The sequence below is a fragment of the Hemiscyllium ocellatum genome, chromosome 5, assembly GCF_020745735.1.
Source record: "Hemiscyllium ocellatum isolate sHemOce1 chromosome 5, sHemOce1.pat.X.cur, whole genome shotgun sequence".
In the NCBI taxonomy this organism is placed as follows: Eukaryota; Metazoa; Chordata; class Chondrichthyes; order Orectolobiformes; family Hemiscylliidae; genus Hemiscyllium; species Hemiscyllium ocellatum.
The window spans coordinates 55,048,178-55,067,349 of record NC_083405.1 but is presented as its reverse complement, the minus strand read 5'-3'; the positions used below and the strand labels follow the sequence as shown (position 1 = coordinate 55,067,349).

Genomic DNA, 19,172 nt, shown 5'->3' with positions numbered 1-19,172 from the left:
AAGTTATCCATAAGGGGAGGAATCCCTTTTGAATTAACCTTTTTGCAACCAATCAAGGGATGGGTAAATAAAGAAAGAAAGTCAGTTCAACCCACCCTCACCTGGCAGCTAATGATTTGGAGGTATACTGTCTGGAACGTTAACAAATTGGGGAACATTACTTTGGATTGATTGTGATATCTGTATGAAAATATTGCTGCCATTCAAAGGAATGTCTAATTTTAAAAAGAATGTTAATAAGGGAACAAATTGATAAATGTGGGAATCCTTGAGGAATCCTTGTCTTAAGAACCATTGGCAGATGGCCACCATTTCATGCTGTCTCTTGCCCTCTGTGTGACAACTGAGGGAGAGGGTAAAGATTTGGAGATCTAACATGCCAGATGTGTGCACAATTTGTGTGTGATATGTATTTCCTGGCTTCCACATAGTGAATGGGGAGCCCCTGACTTCCACATGAAATAGATGAATGCATGCAACTGTTACATATGTTTTGGGTGAAATTGAGCATTAAAGGTTGTGAAGCTGTCTCATTAAATAAGATTTGTCTTGAGTTAATTTTCTACGGTTTGGCAGGAGTCTGCTGTTGGCTCTGATATTAGCCATAGGACCCAGTAACTAGTAGAATTGGCACTTCTGTATGCCCTCCGTGTTGAAGTGAGCCCCAGATTTCCATCACTATCTGGTTTGCCAATTCCCAGACAAAGTCCTACAGTTTCCAGTGTAGACACAATAGACTGAATCGTATCCTTTTGCGCCATTGCCACTTCCATGTGTTTAAATTGTATGTTTGAGTACAGCAGTAAAGAAATCTTTCTGCAAATATATACAGCCTTCGTGAGATCATGCCGAGAATATAGTATACAGTTTTATATAATATCAAAGGAAGGATATAACTCGCATGGGCCGGTGAGGTTGGGTGGTTGGGGGGGGGGGGAGGAGGTGGTGGATTGCAAGAAAGATTTAGCAGACTGAATTCTGGGATGAAGCAGTTGTTCTAAAATGGAAGATGGAGGAGACTAGGCTTTTTTCTTTTGCACATAGAAAAATGAAAAGTAATCACACTTAAAGCATGCAAAGCTTTTAAGAGGGCTCAACAGAGTTAAATCCAGGAAGCATGGCCTTGAACCTAGGAACAGAGTAGGAAGTAGGCCATTTACGATTGAAATGGGGAATAATTGTTTTACATGGAGGTAGTGAACCTTTGGAATTCTGTACTTCGAACGTTTACGGAGGCTCAGTCATTGAGTATCAATCTAGTTGAATGGCAGAACGCTCAACAGGCTGAATGACCCACCATTGTTCCAATTTCCTGTGTTCTTGTAAATGCAAACTAGAAGAATAGATGAGTTGTGCTGAGGTTTGCCTAGACATGCTGGAGCAAGGGAAATGGAAAGAAAAAAAATCGGGGCCTCACATGGCAATATGTATTGGTCATTTCATTATCTATAGTATGCTTTGAAATCACGAAATTCTAGAAGAACCTGGTGTAATTGCTGGGATATTCCTTCTAGGAACATCTTCCACTGACTGCTGGAGTGTCTAGATCCAAGGTGAACATTCCCTGGTTTAAATACTGGCAAACACCTGCTCCACAGCAAATGCATCTTATTTATCAATACATCCTGTGGAACAGCTAGTTTCTATGTAAATTCAAATTAATTTTTGCCTTGTTAAAACCAAAAGGAATTTCTTGAGTAATGTATATTTAACTTCAGCCTAGCACATGAAATCTTTGATCAACAGTACGTTGTGCTGTGTCCTTGACTCAGGTTTGAAGCACTACAGAGACTGATGAAATATTCTATTAAGAATTTGACCCCAAATTTCCATTGTGGTCAATGTCTGTTTTTTGTTAACATAATTTTATTTTTTATTTGCAGGCTGATCTCCTTTCAAGATTTCCTTGCATTTGAATCTACTTTACGTAAGCCAGATGCCTTATTCATTGTTGCTTTCCAGCTATTCGACAAAAACGGCCAAGGAGAAATCAGCTTTGGTGTGTACTGCATGCTGGACAAATATTGGATAAACCAATGAAGATAAAAAGCAAGACTAAAAATGTTGGAAGTCAACGTAAAGCAAGAATTTAGCCAATTCATACTCAAATGAAATATAATTAATTGATGCTTGAGTGAAATATGGGTTTTCATTTTCAGTCTGGCTTTTTCATCAGAACTAGTATTATATCTGAAACATTAAGCTATTAATTTCTCTATGCTTTTTAACAACTTTGGATTTCCTTCATTTTTTGCTTCTAGTTTATAAATAATGATATGGCTAGTTTTCATTGTAAAGATATTTCTCAATGCTTTTCTAAAGGATGACTAATGTCTATAGCATTGGATCCCTGGAGTGTTGCGGAGGCTGAGAGTTGACCTTATAGAGGTTTGTAAAATCATAAGGAGCATGAATAGGGTAAAGGGCCAAGGTATTTTCCCTGGGGTGGGGGAGTCCAGAAATAGAGGGCATAGGTTTAGGGTGAGAGGGGAAAAGTTTGAAAGGGACCTAAGGGGCAACTTTTACATGCAGAAGGTGGTGCGTGTATAGAATGAGCTACCAGAGGAAGTGGTGGACACTGGTACAATTACAGCAGTTAAAAGGCATCTGGATAGGTATATGAATAGGAAGAGTTTAGAGGGATATGGGCCAATTGCTGGCAAATGGGAGTAGATTAGATTAGGATCTCTGGTTGGCATGGACGAGTTGGATGAAGATTTTGTTTCTGTGCTGTACATCTCTATGACTCTATCTGATCTCTATCCCCAAAGTCAATTACTACATGGTATTTTAGTTTCTTGTAAAAACTAGTATAACAATACTCCACTATGCCATTAACATCTGCAGGTTTTTATTCCTACTTTCTCTGCTCTTTTTGGTTTTCCCATGGATACAATAATCCTATGTCGGTCAATAATGGAGTATACCAATTGTTCTTTATGAAGCAAGGTATACTACAATATACTACAATAAAAATATATCACAAGTTCACTTGTATAATGTCTACAATTGCAAGTGACCCAATTTGAGAATTTGTCTGACAATCAGATTGAAGCAAGTCATTAGCCTGCTTTGTCCAGTCATTGACCAGGTGACACCTGTTCCTGAGATAGCTAGCTATTGCCCTGAGGGACATTGTCTTATACTCCTTTTCATAGAATCATAGAGATCTATAGCACTAACAAAGGCCCTTTGGTCCATTGTATCTATACTGGTCATAAACAACCACCTAACTATTCTAATTCCATTTCCAGCACTTAGCCAGTAGCCTTGTCTGCCTTGGCATTGCAAGTGCACATTGTAATACTACTTAAATGTTATGAGTGTTTCTGCCTCTATCACCCTTACAGGCAATGCGTTCTAGATTCCAACTGTCATTTTTCCTCACATTTCCTTTAAACCTTTTGCCTTTTATCTTAAATCTATGCATCCTGATCATTTCTTCCTCCATCAAGAGGAAAGATTTCTTCCTCTTTACCCTGTCTATGCCCCACATAATTTTATACATCTGTCATATTCCCTCAACCTCCTCTGCTCTAAGGAATGCAGCCCAGTCTGTCCTGTCTCTCCAACTTAAAGTCTCCAGCCCACTCAACAGCTTGGTAAATCTCCCCTGTACCCTCTCTATTGCTGTCACAAAACTCCTAAAATGCGGCTTCCAGAACAGCATTCAAAACACTAGCTGTGGCTATCCAACATTCCATTCAGTTCCAGCATTACCTTCCTGCTTTTAAAGACATGCTTTGATAAAGGCAAGTATACCATATGCCTTAACCATTTTATCCACCTGCCCTGATAGTTTAAGGGACCAGTGCATGTACACACCAAGGTCCCTTTGATCCTCGGTGCTTCCCAGTGTCATAAAGATGTACAGCACAGAAACAGACCCTTCGGTCCAACTCATCCATGCTGACTGGATATCTTAAATAAATCTAGTCCTAGTTGCTGGCATTTGGCCGATATCCCTTTAAACCATACTATTCATGTATCCATCCAAATGCCTTTTAAATGTTTAATTGTACTAGCCCCCACCACTTCCTCTGGCAGCTCATTCCATACATACACCACCCTTTGTGTGAAAACATTGTCCGTTAGGTCCCTTTTAAATCTTTTCCCTGTCACCCTAAACCAATACCCTCTAGTTCTGGATTCCCCCACCCCAGGAAAAAAGACATTGGCTATTCACCCTATCCACGCCCCTCATGATTTTATAAACCTCTACAAGGTCACCCCTCAACCTCCGATGCTCCAGGGAAAATGGCTCCAGCCTGTATAGCCTCTCCCTGTAGCTCAAACACTCCAACCCTGACAAGATCTTTGTAAATCTTTTCTGAACCCTTTCAAGTTTTACAACATCCTTCTCATAGCAGGGGGACTAGAATTGCACACAGTATTCTATTAATGGCCTATCCAATATCCTGTACAGATGGAACATGACCTCCCAACTCCTATACTGAGTGCACTGATCAATAAAGGCAAGCATACCAAATGGCTTCTTCACAATCTTGTTGACCTGTGATTTTACTTTCAAGGAAGTATGAATCTACACTCTAAGGTATCTTTGTTCAGCAACATTCTGCAGGACCATTAAGTGTATAAGTCCTGCTTTGATTTCCCTTTCCAAAATACATCACCCCACACGTATCTAAATTAAGCTCCATCTGTCACTCCTCAACCCATTGGCCCATCTGATCAAGATCCCATTGTACTCTGAGGTAACCTTTTTTTGAAAAAGGCAAGTATATATATATGCTTTAACCACTTTATCCACCTGTCCTGATGCCTTAAGGGACCAGTCTATGTGCACTTAGATTCTCAGTCCCTTTGATTCTCAGTGCCACCAGTTTTGGTGTTCTCTGCAAACTTACTAACCATACCTCCAAATTCATATCTAAATCATTTATATAAATGACAAAAAGCTCTCCTGTCCATCATGTTTTCTTCAGCCTGGTTTATCGTGTCCAGTATACAACCTTATTTATCTGGATTGAATTCCATTTGCCACTGATGAGCCCACCTGACCAGCCGTTTATATCCTCTTGTAGTCTAAACCTATCTTCCTCACTATTTACCACTACTTTCTGTCTTTCAGAATTGCTGGCAAGCTTCCCCACCACAGTGATTAGACTAATTATAATTTCCTGGTTTATTGCTTACTCCCTTCTTGTGTAATGGTGCCACATAGGGTCTCCTCCAGTTCTCTGGCACCTCTCCTGTAGCCAGAAAGGAATTGAAATGTTTTGCAAGCACCCCTGCTATTTGCTCAATCCACAACCTGGGATACATTTCATCTGGGCCTGAAGGTTTACCTAATTTCAAGCCTGCCAGACCACTCAGAATCACCTGTCTGTCTATACAGTACTAATTTCTTGAATTGTATCACAGATTTCCTCTTTGATTTCTATACTCAGACTATCCCTCATGAGTAAACAGCAACTATGGTCATTTAGAACCATACCTACATACTCTTGTTCCACACACCATTAATATACCTGCAAAACAACTTAAGATTTTTCTTTTAAATTACCTGCCAGTATCCTTTTTTATTCCCCTTTTATGTCTCCTAATCTCCCTTTTAAATTCACTCTTGCACATTCTACATTGTAGGGCTTGTGCTATTTTGAGCCCTCAGTATCTGACACAAGCCTCCCTTTTTCTCTCAATCCAAAGCTGTATATCAATTTATATCCAGCATTCACAAGACTTGATGGTCTGACACTTTTTTTTCTTAAGAATGTTTTCCCTGTATTCTCCATATTTCCTTCTTGAATACATCCCACTTTTCTGAGACAGAATTACTCAAAAATATCTGCTCCCAGTCCACTCTGGCCAAATCTTAACTGATCTTATTAAAGTCAGCTTTGCCCCAGTTGAGAACTTTGATTTCAAGCCGATCCTTATCTTTCCTATAATAATAACATAACAATCCTTGATCAATTCTTGACACTGCTGTCTCCAGCAATTGTTCAGTTGACCATTCGCAAACAAGTGTGCAGCCAGTTATCTTTCACTCATTCGGGCATCTGCTTTTCCCTTGAAGGGGGTTTGTGCTGCAATTTTGCTGAACCTTGACCCAAGCCCACCCTGTTCATGGTTGCTCATATAGGCTATTTCCTCAAATGACAGAAAATCTGCAATCAACCATATATTCACACTGTGGTTGACTGAATTTTCTTTAGCTAACAAATGGTGACCAATTCAGTCTATTTCCGACTGAGTTCAACACTTAACTTAAACACATTCCTTCAGAAAACATTTTATGACACCATCTGACTGACTTTTCAGTAGGACAAGTGTCATGTTTTTCTCATTTTGGTTACCTGCACCTTCTCAGGTTAGTTTCTGCTGTAGAGATTGGATGCACGGTGAAAAATCACATGCTACTATAAAATTAACCTTTTTAAGAATTTTTTTTTTACTAAAACTAATCTGTTGTGTAAGTTTTTAACTACATCTGTATTTTGAAGTGGACCTCTTCAAGAAAGCTTATTGCTCAAACTGAAGATGACATGCGTTTTATTATTGACCTAATTAGAAACCTTATTTGTCAGAAACAAAATTATGAATTACTGCACAGAATGTTATTGACTTTCTAGTAAACATCTCTCTACTTCTTTATTCATAATTCTGCAATTCACTGCTCCTCCTTTTGCCTGTACAGTATTAGAACTGATGTATCATTATGCTATCTTGAAAGAAGATTGAATTGCAGTTAATCTAGGAAATGAAATAATTATATTGTCAGTAATCAATGCATGCATTTTCTAGCTGCGGTATGTTTAAAATACCATTGCGAAGATCACCTTCGAGCTTGTAATTATAGTTTGACAGATATAAATGGAATAGACACAGTTTAAGAACAGGCATTATTAACAAAGAAATGAAGAACAATCGATGCCCAAGTTACTGATACAGGATAACAGTATAAATATTGAAACTCTAATCAGGGTTTTTTAAATGGTTGCAAATACTTTTATATCCTGATGATACCACTTTTATGCAAATACCTACTTTTTTTAGTTATATGTTTATGATTAGTTTGTTGCATAACCCATTAATGTATTTTTAACAAAAGGAAAATATGAATTTGACTATAACCCTTTAAATACCACTTACATAATTTTAGAAAACTGTGTACAGTCTGATTGCTCTGCTTATAAGAAGAATTTATTAAACTTGAGGGAGCAGAAAAGATTTAGAAGGATGTTGCCAGGATTGGAGGGTTTGAGCTATAGGGAGAGGCTGAATAGAATGGGGCATTTTCCCCCTGGAATGTCAGAGGCTGAGGAGTGACGTTTATAGAGGTTGATAAAATCATGAGGGGCATGGATAGGTGAAGAATAAAGATCTTTTTTGTATGGAGGGGGAATCCAAAACTAGAGAGCGTAGGTTTAAGAAGAGAGGGGAAAGGTTCATGCATGTGGTGTATGTATGGAACAAGCTGCCAGAGGAAGTGATGGAGGCGGATACAATTACAACACTTAAGAGGCAGTTGGATGGCTATGAATAGGAAGGATTGAGAGGGATATGGGTCAAATGCTGGCAATGGGACTAGGTTTTATTGGGATGTCTGGTGATGTAGACAAGTTGGACAGAAGGGTCTGACTATATAGGAAGGGAAAAACTATTTCTCCTTTTTACACAATCTAAATCTTTCTTTTTTAAGATGTGTAACTTGAATGTACTTTGTTATGATCTCAGTTGAGACCAGTGACTGTTTAACAGAAATTTGAAGTCCCAGATATTCATTGATAGAATTACATCAAGATTTTGTGTTGAAAACGAAACTTTAATTGTACAATATTAAACAGCTAGTAATATTAACAATAGTATTTCAGCCTCAGGCAACTGTGTGGAGATCGTACATTCTCCCCATGTTTGCGTGGGTGTTGTCTAGGTGCTTCGGTTTCTTCCCAGAGTCCAGAGCTATGCAAGTTAGGTGGATTGACCATGCTAAATCACCCATGGTGTCCAGGTATGCACAAGCTCGGTGGATTTTACAAGGGAAATGTAGGGTTACAGGGATGGAGTGAGTCTGGATGGGTGCTTTTCAGAGGGTTGATATGAGCTCGATGGCTGAATGGCCTGCTTCCACACTCTAGGGATTCTATGATTCTACCTCAGAGGTGAGTTGAAATATTGCAGTATTTGTACATTGCTTTTATCTTTTGAACTGAACACCATCCCTTAATTAACATTGCATCTGTATGAATGTAAGCTTGATTTTACATCTTTATTATGGTTAGCATACAATAAATTTGCACTTTTTCACTCAAAGCAATCTTGACATTGGTTCCTTATTGATGTAATTACATTTTACTAGAAAAAGATATAACCTTCTACTAAAACAACACAATCTTTCTTGTGGCCATCCGAGAAGGTTGAACTGAGGAGAGCTAATTTGCCCCTTATCATCTGTTCATAAAAATTGTTCTCACTCTAATTCTAAACTCTTGAACTAAATTAGGATTTTCCTTTAAAGTTGTTTTAAGTGTGTTTAACAGTTTTTCAAACCCAGATTATTTTGCATTTACTTTGTATTTAAAAAAATCAAAACTTCTGATGTTAAGAAATGTTCCTGAAAGATATGAATTATAAAATTATATGTTCACAACAATCTACATAATGTGAACTGATCACTTCTGTTGTGGATTTATTGCCATGACATTGTAGTACTCAATATCTTAAAGTGAAGCGGAGTTCAGAAAGTGACTGGCTAGTTTTTGCACCTATCAGAGAAGAGATGTTGGTACTTGGTGTTCAGTATTGACAGTAACAAAGCTGCCACTTAATGCCTTGTTTATGTTGCAGCATTTCCTCTTTGATCATGGAAAACTTGAAGCCTATGCCTTTTTTCATGGTGTGAAAAATCATTTCAAGTTTTTTTTGGAGCAGAATCTAACCAGATTGTGATGACATGGGCTATGAAGAGATGTTCAGGGAGCCCCATGATGTTCAGGGAGCCCCATCTCCTCATGTAGATAATCTTTGCCATATCTTGGGGGCTTTTTTTCTAATAGTATGCTGAGATTCCTGCTAGGTACTACTGAGTCCCCAATTGACACTCATCATTCTTTGTTAAACGCCTTATAAACAGTCAACCTCACCACCGGTTACAATCTTACCAATTTCATCATACAAACTAGAGTCAGGAAAATTTGATGTGGAAATCTAGGTGGGTGCAATTTTCCATTTGCTCCAAATGACCTCCATATTGGATACCAGGTAATAGCATCTTAGACATATGTCCACACATAATGCAATCCTGGCACTTGTCCAATCCACTTACCGGATGCTTCCACATCAGCGATGAATCTCAGCAACTGTCATTCTCATACTGCAGCAAGAACGTTTTACATTGACTGACACACATCCAGCTCATGGATTGGAGCAGGATGCAAACTTGGGCTCTTTACTTGCAGTCACAGTGTTCACTTATTCTGAGCCTATTTGGATGTTTGCTGTATTCCTGCATTTTCTTGTGTCAGGACGCAGTGGTGAACCCTTCTGCTAATTAAATCAAACACCCAGGAAAGCTCACCTTGCTTCATAATCTGGTAAAATATGAGTGCCTCCCAACTTCCACTACTTAAAGAAAAAAGGAATCAATTTATTCTTTAACTCTAAAAGTGAACATTAAAGAACAACCATTTACAACTCTAAGTCTCCTTTCTCTTAAGGGTTCATTATCTGCCTCCAACTCTATCACAATATACTGTTCCAATAACCACCCATATTAAAATTGCAAGAACTTAATTTTCAAAATCAGACAGTGGCAGTCGTCTCTGGTGTCATCCTTCCTCTGACTATAGATCTCCTTCGGTCACCTTCAGTCTTTTGCTGCAAAGATGTTTCATATGAAAAAGGTACCTTTGATAGTGAGACTTTTGCTGGCAGTTACTTTGGCGATGGCAATTGGTTGCTCTATCTGGCTAACTCTTAAATGTCTGCTTCTTTGTATCCCAACCATCGTATCGTCTCATTGGTTCGATGTTGGTAAAACGGTAAAATTAAACTGGTTAAATTCAAACTGTTATGAAAAGAGCACCCAAAACTCAAGTCTTTGTTTCACAGCAATACATTACAGATTTTCAATTTTCTATTATACTCTGAGACTGCTGGTTAGTCACATGACAGGCACCTGCAAGCTCTCAGTGCAACACAGCTTTCACTCTCTTTTAAAGGTATATCACATGCCTTCACATTCATAACAATTGCCTTGCTATTTTGTGAATTGCCAGAGATAGGAGGCTCATGTGTCTTGCTGTGCCATAAGCAGGAAACTTACCAAGGTTGTCAGCAAGCTTCACTCCAGTATGGAGGAATAGCCTTGTCTTGAGATCCTAACACAACAAATTAAGGGCAACCTCCGATGCCAGTCCAGGCATTGCCCTGGACAATCAAGAGTCTGCATTCTTTGCTGATAAGGGGTGAGAGCTGATCTGGAATGAGAAGCAAGTTATTATAGAAAATGAAAATGGGTGATATAGCTCTTACTGTTGGTGTGTTTGGGGAGTTTCCCAAATAACTGAATAGATCACTCAGAGGGCATGGAGAGTTATTGGTGTCGCAGGTTGGGATGAGTCCGAGCAAGTAGGAAGATTAGTGAGAGTAGTTGAGTGTGAACCTTGCTGAGATGAATCTAGTAGGAGAAATTAATTAGGTGTGAGGTATAACTCAGCCTGGTGGATTGGAGAAGGACATTAACCTTTTGCCCCACAGTACTGGGCTTTCCTCTGCATGTCTGAGACTGCTGAAACCTGGGTGGAATTTTGGACCAGGATGGCATTATCTGTTGCTGTTGACTCCTGCAGAAGAGGAATTCCTGCTTCTACACCACCTCAACCAACACAACTATCCAACTAGCGGTTTGCTGACTTTTTTCCCCAATGCCTGGCACGTCTGGGACATATGTTAGAAATGTGCAAGGCAACTCTGGACTGATGGTACTTCTCTGGTGCACAACACTCTTTTAAATAAAATGCTGGTGCTGGGGATGTCAGTCTATTCCAGGATCTCCAGTCATTGGTGAGCTCTCCCGGAATGGTGATGGTAAAATGGGCAAAAATCAGACATGATAATCAACCTAAATGTCAAATAATGCTACAAATTTGGCCAGATATGGTTAAAAAAAAATCGCTGGACCTATGGCAAGTATCGCTCGACCTACACATGGTGGCATCCATTAGGCTCGTGAGACCATGGATCTGTGCCTGGGAAGTCCTCCTTCAATCTTTGTTGGTAGAGCAGCGTCTATTGTGGCTGTAGAGGTCCACACGGGAGTGCTAGTCTTGGCTGCAGCAACTGCACTTGACGGCATTGTCCTCTGGTGTTATGTTGGTGCTGTTCTTTCAGTGGATGTCCTTTTCCTCAGCAGCACGCCTCAGCTACTCTTCTCTTTTTAGACATCTGCATAATTCCAGCCTCCAGCAAGAATGATCGTTTGCAATGACCTCCCACTCTCAAGGTTCATATTTAGTGACGTCATGTCTCTCTTGCAGACAACTTTTAAACGAAGTTAGGGCTGCCCTTGTGCTCTCTTGTCAGAGGCCAGTTCCCTTTACAGCAGGTCTTTCAGGATCCTCCCATCTGACATACAATGTACATGGCCTAGCCAGCGAAGGAGGAGTTGTTAGAGCAAAGTGAAGAGGCTGGGTATCTGGGCATGGGCCAGAACCTCATTGTTGGTGACTCGGTCAATCCACTTGATGTCCAGGATGCATCTCAGGCCGTGAACGTAGAAATGATTGAGGCACCATTCTTGTCTGGAGTAGAGGCTTCAGGTCTTGCGGGCCCTGTAGACAGCAACCTTGGTGTGTGTCATCAGCTTTCTGTTCTCCCAGACTCTCTTTGTCAGCCTGACAAATGTTGAGGCTGCTTGTCCGATCCATCTGTTTATCTCAGAGTCTAGCGAGAGACTGTCCATGATGGTGGAACCAAGGTATGTAAACTCGTGGACTGCATCCAGCTTGTCGTTGATGGTAATGACAGGGGGTGCTCGCACCTTGACCCAAAACATTGGTCATCTTCAGGCTGGTGATCAAGTTGTAGTGAGAAGCTCTTTGAGAAACTATCCATGAAGTATTGCAGTTACTCTTCTGAGTCTGTTGCCAGTGCCACATTGTCTGCAAACAATATGTCCCTGATGAGTATTTCATGAACCTTGGTTTTCACCTTAAGCTGGGACAGACTGAATAGCCTCCCATCCAATCCGGTGTAGGTGTAGACACTATCAGTGATGTTCCAAAGACGTGCTTCAGCATGACTGCGAAGAAGATGCCGAACAGGGTGGCGGCAAGCACACAGCTCTGCACCACACCGCAGCGGATGTTGAAGGCCTCAGAAGAAGAGCTATCAAACTGAACGACAGCCTGCATGTCTGTGTGGAATAACTGAACTACCCTGAGGATACAACCAATCCTGGCAAGGATTTTGAACAGGCCTTCTCTGCTCACAAGATCGCAGGCCTTCATGAGTTCAGTGAAGGTGATATAGAGCGATTGTCTTTGCTCTCTGCATTTCTCTTGTGGCTGTAGAAGGGAGAAGATCAGGTCGATTGTGGAATGTTCTGAACTGAAACCACACTGAACTCTGGATATACCCTTTTGGAGATTTTTCTGCAATCTGTTCAGGACCATGTGGGTGAAGACCTTCACAACGATACTCAGCAAAGAGATTTCCCTGTAGTTGTTACAATCACTTCTGTGCCCTTTGTCTTATATAGGCTCACAATGTTGCAGTCTCTCATGTCTTGCGGCACTGCTCCCTCTTTGCAGCACTGGCGCAGTAGTTCATGCAGGTGGGTTAGCAGGATGTCCTTTGTGCACTTGATGGCCTTTGGTGGAATGCCGTCCAATCCTGGTGCCTTTCCAGTAGGCAGACTGTCAATGGCTTTACTCAGCTGTTCGGCAGTCGGCAATGCATACAGTTCCTCCATGACAGGCAGGCATTCCATGGCATCTAGTGCGCTGTCTGAGGTGCTGTTTTCTCTGGAATAAATTTGGAGAAATGCGCCGTTCATCTCTCCATCTGCTTGCCTTTGTCTTTGATCTCTCAGTGGTGTTGTCTTGCTCTGGCTTGGACCGATAGTTTTCTTGATCTTCTGGTACACTTCGCGGATGTTGCCTGTGATAATCATGACTGAATGCTTTCGCATATTTGTAGCCGTAATCATTTGCAAAGTGTCTGGTTGTTTTCTGGGCTTTGCCTCTTGCTGTCCTTAGCACTTGCAGTGTTGCCTGGGTGGAATGGTGCTTGTACTCTCATAGTGCAACATGCTTTGCCTCTATAACAGCGGTGAGCTTACTTGAGCTCGCATCAAACCAGTCTTGTGCCTTGCCCTGTTCCTTTCCGAAGGCCTTGAGTGCAGTACTGTGGATAGTGTCCCTGAGAGAGTCCCATCTCTGCTGAGCATCTCCTTCTGATGGGTCTACAAGGAGTGCATCATCCAGTGTTGATGTACTCTGCCACTTTGTCTGGGTTTTGGATCTTACTGGCATTGATGCGCTGCTTGCCTGGAGGCTTGGTGTAGTGGATCTTCTTTGGCTGAAGTCTGATCTTGCAGCAAACTGGAGAATGATCCGGGTTGCACTTGGCACTTTGAAAGAAGCGAGTCATTAGCACATTTCTCAGGTGGCGTGTCTGGTGATTATCAGGTCTATCTGGTGGCAGTGTTTGGGTTAGGGATGTCACCAAGACACTTTGTGCTGAGTTTTGGTCTGGAAGTCGGTGTTGGTGACACATAATTCGTGGAGCATGCAAAACTCAAGCAGTCGTTGCCCATTGTCATTCATATGCTAATTCCATACTGCCCTAGGCAACTTGACCAGGAGTCATGGTTGGCACCCACTCAAGCGTTAAAATCACCAAGTAGCAGCCACGGTTCCTGACTTGAGATCCCATTGGATGTGTGGAGTCGGAGTGAGAAAATCCACTCCGTTCTTCCTCGGGTCTACTATCTTCAGCAGCAAGTTCTTCACAGCAAAGCCAATACCATGCTCTCTGGTCTTGTCTGAGCACTTCCCATGCTAGAAGAAGATATAGTCTCTCTCACGTAGGGTTCCCAATTTTGTGAGGCGTTTCTCTTGAAGCATTGCAGTGTCCACTTGGAGTCTTAGTGGCTCATTGTTAATCACTGCTGTCTTGCGCGTGTCGCTGATCTGAATGTCATCTGATATACCAGTGGTCTTAGTCCGTATATTCCAGCATCCCAGTCTGAGCCCTGGCCTCTTTCATTGTGGAGTGGGTGGACTATGGCGGGACAGCACCTAATTGGCTGGGGGCTGCCCAGCTTGAGGCGGGCAATAGCTGTCCAGTGAGGCACGATGGCCTTCCATCGAAAGCAACCCCTAGCGCCTTGACAATTGAACGCAGGCTTATAACAGTAGACTGCTGCCTTCTGTGTTGTGCCGTCATGGTGAAGTGACATTGGAGTGTCGTGTCCAGAGCGCAGGCCTGGGCAAGGTTATATGGAAGACCGGCAGTTGCCCATGCAGCCAGTCTACCTTCTCCATGCGACTGATGTTGTCCAAGGGAAGGGAGAGGGCTGATACACCTTGGCACCAGTGTCATCACAGGAGCTCCCAGAAAGAGGTTGAAGACAACATCGAACTGCCTCAAGGACTCCAGCTCTGGATTTGTCCTCACTGTTTACCCCCGAAGCCTTTCCCATAAGTGTATATGGCCGCAAGGCAGCAGAGGTTTGAAATCGGAGTACCTCACCACCCCCAGTAAAAGCATATCCTCCCTCACCAAGTAAAAGCATCCCCCTCCCTCACTACTCACCTTGCAGTAAAGAAAAGTTCCCATCTCTCACCATCCCCTCCCAGTAAAAACACCCCCCTCCCTCACCCCCACCAGTAAAAATGTCCCTGTCCCTCACCACCCCCCCCTGTAAAAAAGTCCTCGTCCTGCACCCCTTCAGTAAAAAGCATCCCCCTCAGTCACACCCCCACTGTAAAACCATATTCATCTTGAACTAACCCTACCCCACCTATGGCACAAAGCGGCAAACGACTCTAAATGGAGAGAACCCGGCACTTGGGCTCCGGCAGCATTGTGGCGGCAGGCTGGTGCCTGATGCCTGTAGCCCAGTGAGTGGCTCAGGGACACGGGCCAGGCTCAGTACTCTGTCTGGAAGGAGAAAGTGAGGTCTGCAGATGCTGGAGATCAGAGCTGAAAATGTGTTGCTGGAAAAGCGCAGCAGGTCAGGCAGCATCCAAGGAACAGGAAATTCGACGTTTCGGGCACAAGCCCGAAACGTTGAATTTCCTGTTCCTTGGATGCTGCCTGACCTGCTGCGCTTTTCCAGCAACACATTTTCAGCTCAGCACTCTGTCTGTTGTGCCTGGCCATGAGGCCCGGGAGCTCGGATAGACATGGCCACTCGGTCCCAGCTGTGGGGCCCTGGAGCTTTGCTGGTAATGGCCAGTCAGTCCTGGCAGTGGAGCCCGGGAGCTTAGGTGCTCAAAATTTTGGGCAGCGTAAGGTAAGTCCGACCTAACTTGATCAAAAAACTGAAAAAATTCAGCCTTTGGTTTTGTTTTGGATCAAATCCAAGAATTTGCCTCAGGCACTACTTGTTCATTTTTATTATTACATGAATGTGTTGGAGGATTGTGGAAAGTGAGTTGTGTGTAATTCTGGTCTCCCTCTTATCAGATAGATATTGTGAAACTTGAAAGGATTCAGAAAAGATTTACAAGGATGTTGCCAGGCTTTAGGATGAAGGGAGAGGTTGAATAAGCTGTGTCTGTTTTCCCTGGAGCATCGGAGGCTAAGGGGTAACCTTAAAGAAATTTATAAAATCATAAGGAGAATGGGTAGGGTAAATTGACAAGATCTTTGCTCATCAACTTTTCCCACAAGGTGAGGGTGTCCAGAACTAGAGGACATATGCTTAGGATAAGAAGGGAAAAATTTAAAAAGGGCCTAAGGGACAACATTTTCATGCAAAGGGTGGTGCGTGTATGGAATAGGCTGCCAGAGGAAGTAGTGGAGGTTGATACAATTATAACATTTAAAAGGCATTTCTGAATGTGTATAGGAACAGGAAGGATTTCGAGGGATATGGGCCAAATGCTGGCAAATGGGACTAAATGTAGGATATCTGGTTGGCATGGACGAGATGGCCTGAAGGATCTGTTTCCATGTGTGACGATGCTTCTCCTTTAGTAAAAAATTAGGTTTGCAGATGCTGGAGATCACAGCTGAAAATGTGTTGCTGGTCAAAGCACAGCAGGCCAGGCAGCATCTCAGGAATAGGGAATTCGACGTTTCGAGCATAAGCCCTTCATCAGGAATGAGAGAGAGTAGCCAAGCAGGCTAAGATAAAAGGTAGGGAGGAGGGACTTGTGGGAGGGGCGATGGAGGTGATCTCCTTCCACCTATCCCACCTCCATCGCATCTGCAGCATCTGCAGACCTCATTTTTTACTCGAAGATTTTAACCTACTGCGAATCCTCTTGCAAGGATGCCTTCCTTGAAGAAGCTCTCTTCCTCCCTCTACAAGGATTTCAGTGAGTCTCTCTCTCACTGCACCCCCCAGGTCATCTCCTCTGCACAGAAACTCTTCAGCCTCTCCGCCCCCACCCCACTCCGGCCTATCACCCTCACCTTGACCTCCTTCCACCTATCCCACCTCCATCGCCCCTCCCCCAAGTCCCTCCTCCCTACCTTTTATCTTAGCCTGCTTGGCTACTCTCTCTCATTCCTGATGAAGGGCTTATGCTCGAAACGTCGAATTCCCTATTCCTGAGATGCTGCCTGGCCTGCTGTGCTTTGACCAGCAACACATTTTCAGATGCTTCTCCTTTAACATGGTTATGTTGTCCTTGTTTTTTTTTCGAGAGTTTGTAAAAGACACAGACTCCAAAAAGTCTACGTTGAAGAGTTTTAGGACCAACTTGATTATAGCTAACAGATTCTTCCTCAGCCAGAAGGCTTTCAAGTTACAAAAACTTCTACAATGAAAGAGGAGCGGCCAGTACGCTAGCTCAGCTTTTCTCTGGTTTGCATTGTTTAGCATAATAGTTTTTGGAAGCTGCTGGATCCAAAGAAGCAAGTCCTTGCTTATACTCGCTCACTGCCATCTCTCCAGTAAGACCCAATGTTTGATTTTACTATTTGTGCCAAAGGGTGTTTATGGGGATTGTTGCAAGTATTTGGATTAGCATCATTAAGTTGGGATGAAATGTTGGGTTTTCGGCTAGGTTAGGTTATTCAGTATTCTGTTCTCTTTTGTTTGTGTTTCATTCAGTAATCTCGTAAATAAATTATGTTTTGTTTAAAATGATGTGGTTTGACTAGATGCATCACTCCTGCAATATCTGCGTTACACCTGCTTAAAACAACGACAAAGTTAGGGTCTGTAGGGTCTGGGCTACTTCTTGAAATGTTTTGAGGGGGTCTGGCCTGGTCCATAATAGAATGGGACTGTTAGCAAGATTTGTTCCATAATTCCAATTTGGGATTGCAGTTGTTGGACTTGAAAGCAGTGAGTGGTGGGTGTTAGTGTCCTTTCTCCTGGGTGTTGAATTCAGTTGGTTTAAACAGTGCTTGGGATAGCAAAGGCTCTTTCAGTCACCGAGAATTTTCTGGGGGTGGAAGAAATGTCTTTGGGGTTTTTCAAAAGGTGATTATGGCCAAGCTGCTAGAATTAGCTGGAGCTGGAGCTGCCTTCTGTGAGGAAAGGAGAGATAATTACAGCAATAGTTCAGCATTTAAATTTGTTGGAAAGACCATCAGAATGTTTAGAGATGGCTAAAATTCAATTGAAAATGAAGCAGCTTGAGTTAGACACAAAAGACAAGGAATTACAATTTAAAGCAGAGGAAGGAGAAAAAGAAAGAATCACTCTAGCAGAACAAACAGAAAAAGAGGAGAGAGAGGAGAGAAAAGGAGAGAGAGAAAAGGGAAAAAGTGAGGGAGTTTGAACTTCTGAAATTGGCACTTAGGAGTTCAAAAATGCACTTTTTAAAGTAGGGAGAACTTGTGGAAGAGCAGAGGGTTAAAACGGCAAGATTAGCAGCTGAAATGGCTGATGATTATGAATTGGTCCATAAATAAAAGTGTGGCTTCCAAAATCAATTTCAGTCCGTGAGGGATAGAAATTGGGGAAAAGAGAAATCCTCGTGTGGAAAGGCTGAGGTAGATCTTGGTGAAGATCATTAGGATAACTTACCACAGGGTAAAAGGGAACTCTGGAAGGGGAAAGAGAAGTTAAAAAAGCTCCTGTGTTTTGATTGTAATAAAGTAGGCCACGTGTAATCATAGTGTTGGTGTGTTAGGAAAAGCACTGGGAAACTCGATGTAAGAAAACAGGACAAGCCAGTGAATTTTGTTGGAGTGGTAATGGAAAGCACAATGGAAGCTAGAAAGCTGTACCAGAATGTACATGCTGCTTTGGGGTTGGTTAAGGAGGAAGTGTCAGATCTTCTTGAACCATATACCTGTGAAGGTAAAGTTTACTTGCATAGGTCAGGAGCAGCAGGTAAAAGAGGTTACAGTATTAAGAGACACAGATCCTCTCAATCTGATACTCAGAGATGAGGAGATATATACATCTGAAGGACTATTGACGGAAAAGGTGTTGTAATGGGAATTCACGGTGAGACATGAAACACTCAATTATCTAGAGTGAGGTAGACTATACAGAGAAAAGTGGAGAAGTCATGGTAGGAGTACCGGAGAAACTCTCAGCTCCCAGAATACAATTTGTCCTTGCTAATGATATAGCTGATTCACAGGTAGGAGTGCTGTGTGCTGTGTTTGAAAAGCCAGTGAAAACTCAGGCAACTGAACTGTTGAAGGACACATATCCTGGGAGTGTTCTTGACTGTGTGGTAATGAGGTCACAAAGTCACCTACCGAAACTGAGGAGAGGTCAAAGAGTACATATAAGAAAGTTGAAGTGGAATTAGCAGAGACGCTGTTTGATTAAATGGAGAGGCAAATCAAAAGCAGGGAGAGAATAAAGCAGACATCCTTAGCTCAAATAACCTGACTGAGTTAAAACAGAAAGATGAAAATTTAAAACAGTAGTATCAAAAGGCATACACAGAAAAAAGAATCCAAATGTATCCCTGAATGTTATTATCTTAAAAATTATGTCTTAATGAGGTAATGGAGACCATCACATAATCAGGCAGATGAGAAATGGGCAGAAGTTCATC

The 19,172-nt window shown here is 42.2% G+C and overlaps 1 protein-coding gene across 1 annotated transcript in view; it reads left to right on the top strand.

Moving 5' to 3' along the window:
* The window catches only part of LOC132816192 (electrogenic aspartate/glutamate antiporter SLC25A13, mitochondrial), a 187,810-nt gene that overhangs the window by 29,716 nt on the left and 138,922 nt on the right, over positions 1 to 19,172 (top strand). Inside the window, exon 3 of the mRNA XM_060825688.1 lies at positions 1,884 to 1,999. Within this exon, the coding sequence (XP_060681671.1) occupies positions 1,884 to 1,999 (116 nt within the window). The remainder of the gene's footprint in view (positions 1 to 1,883; positions 2,000 to 19,172) is intronic.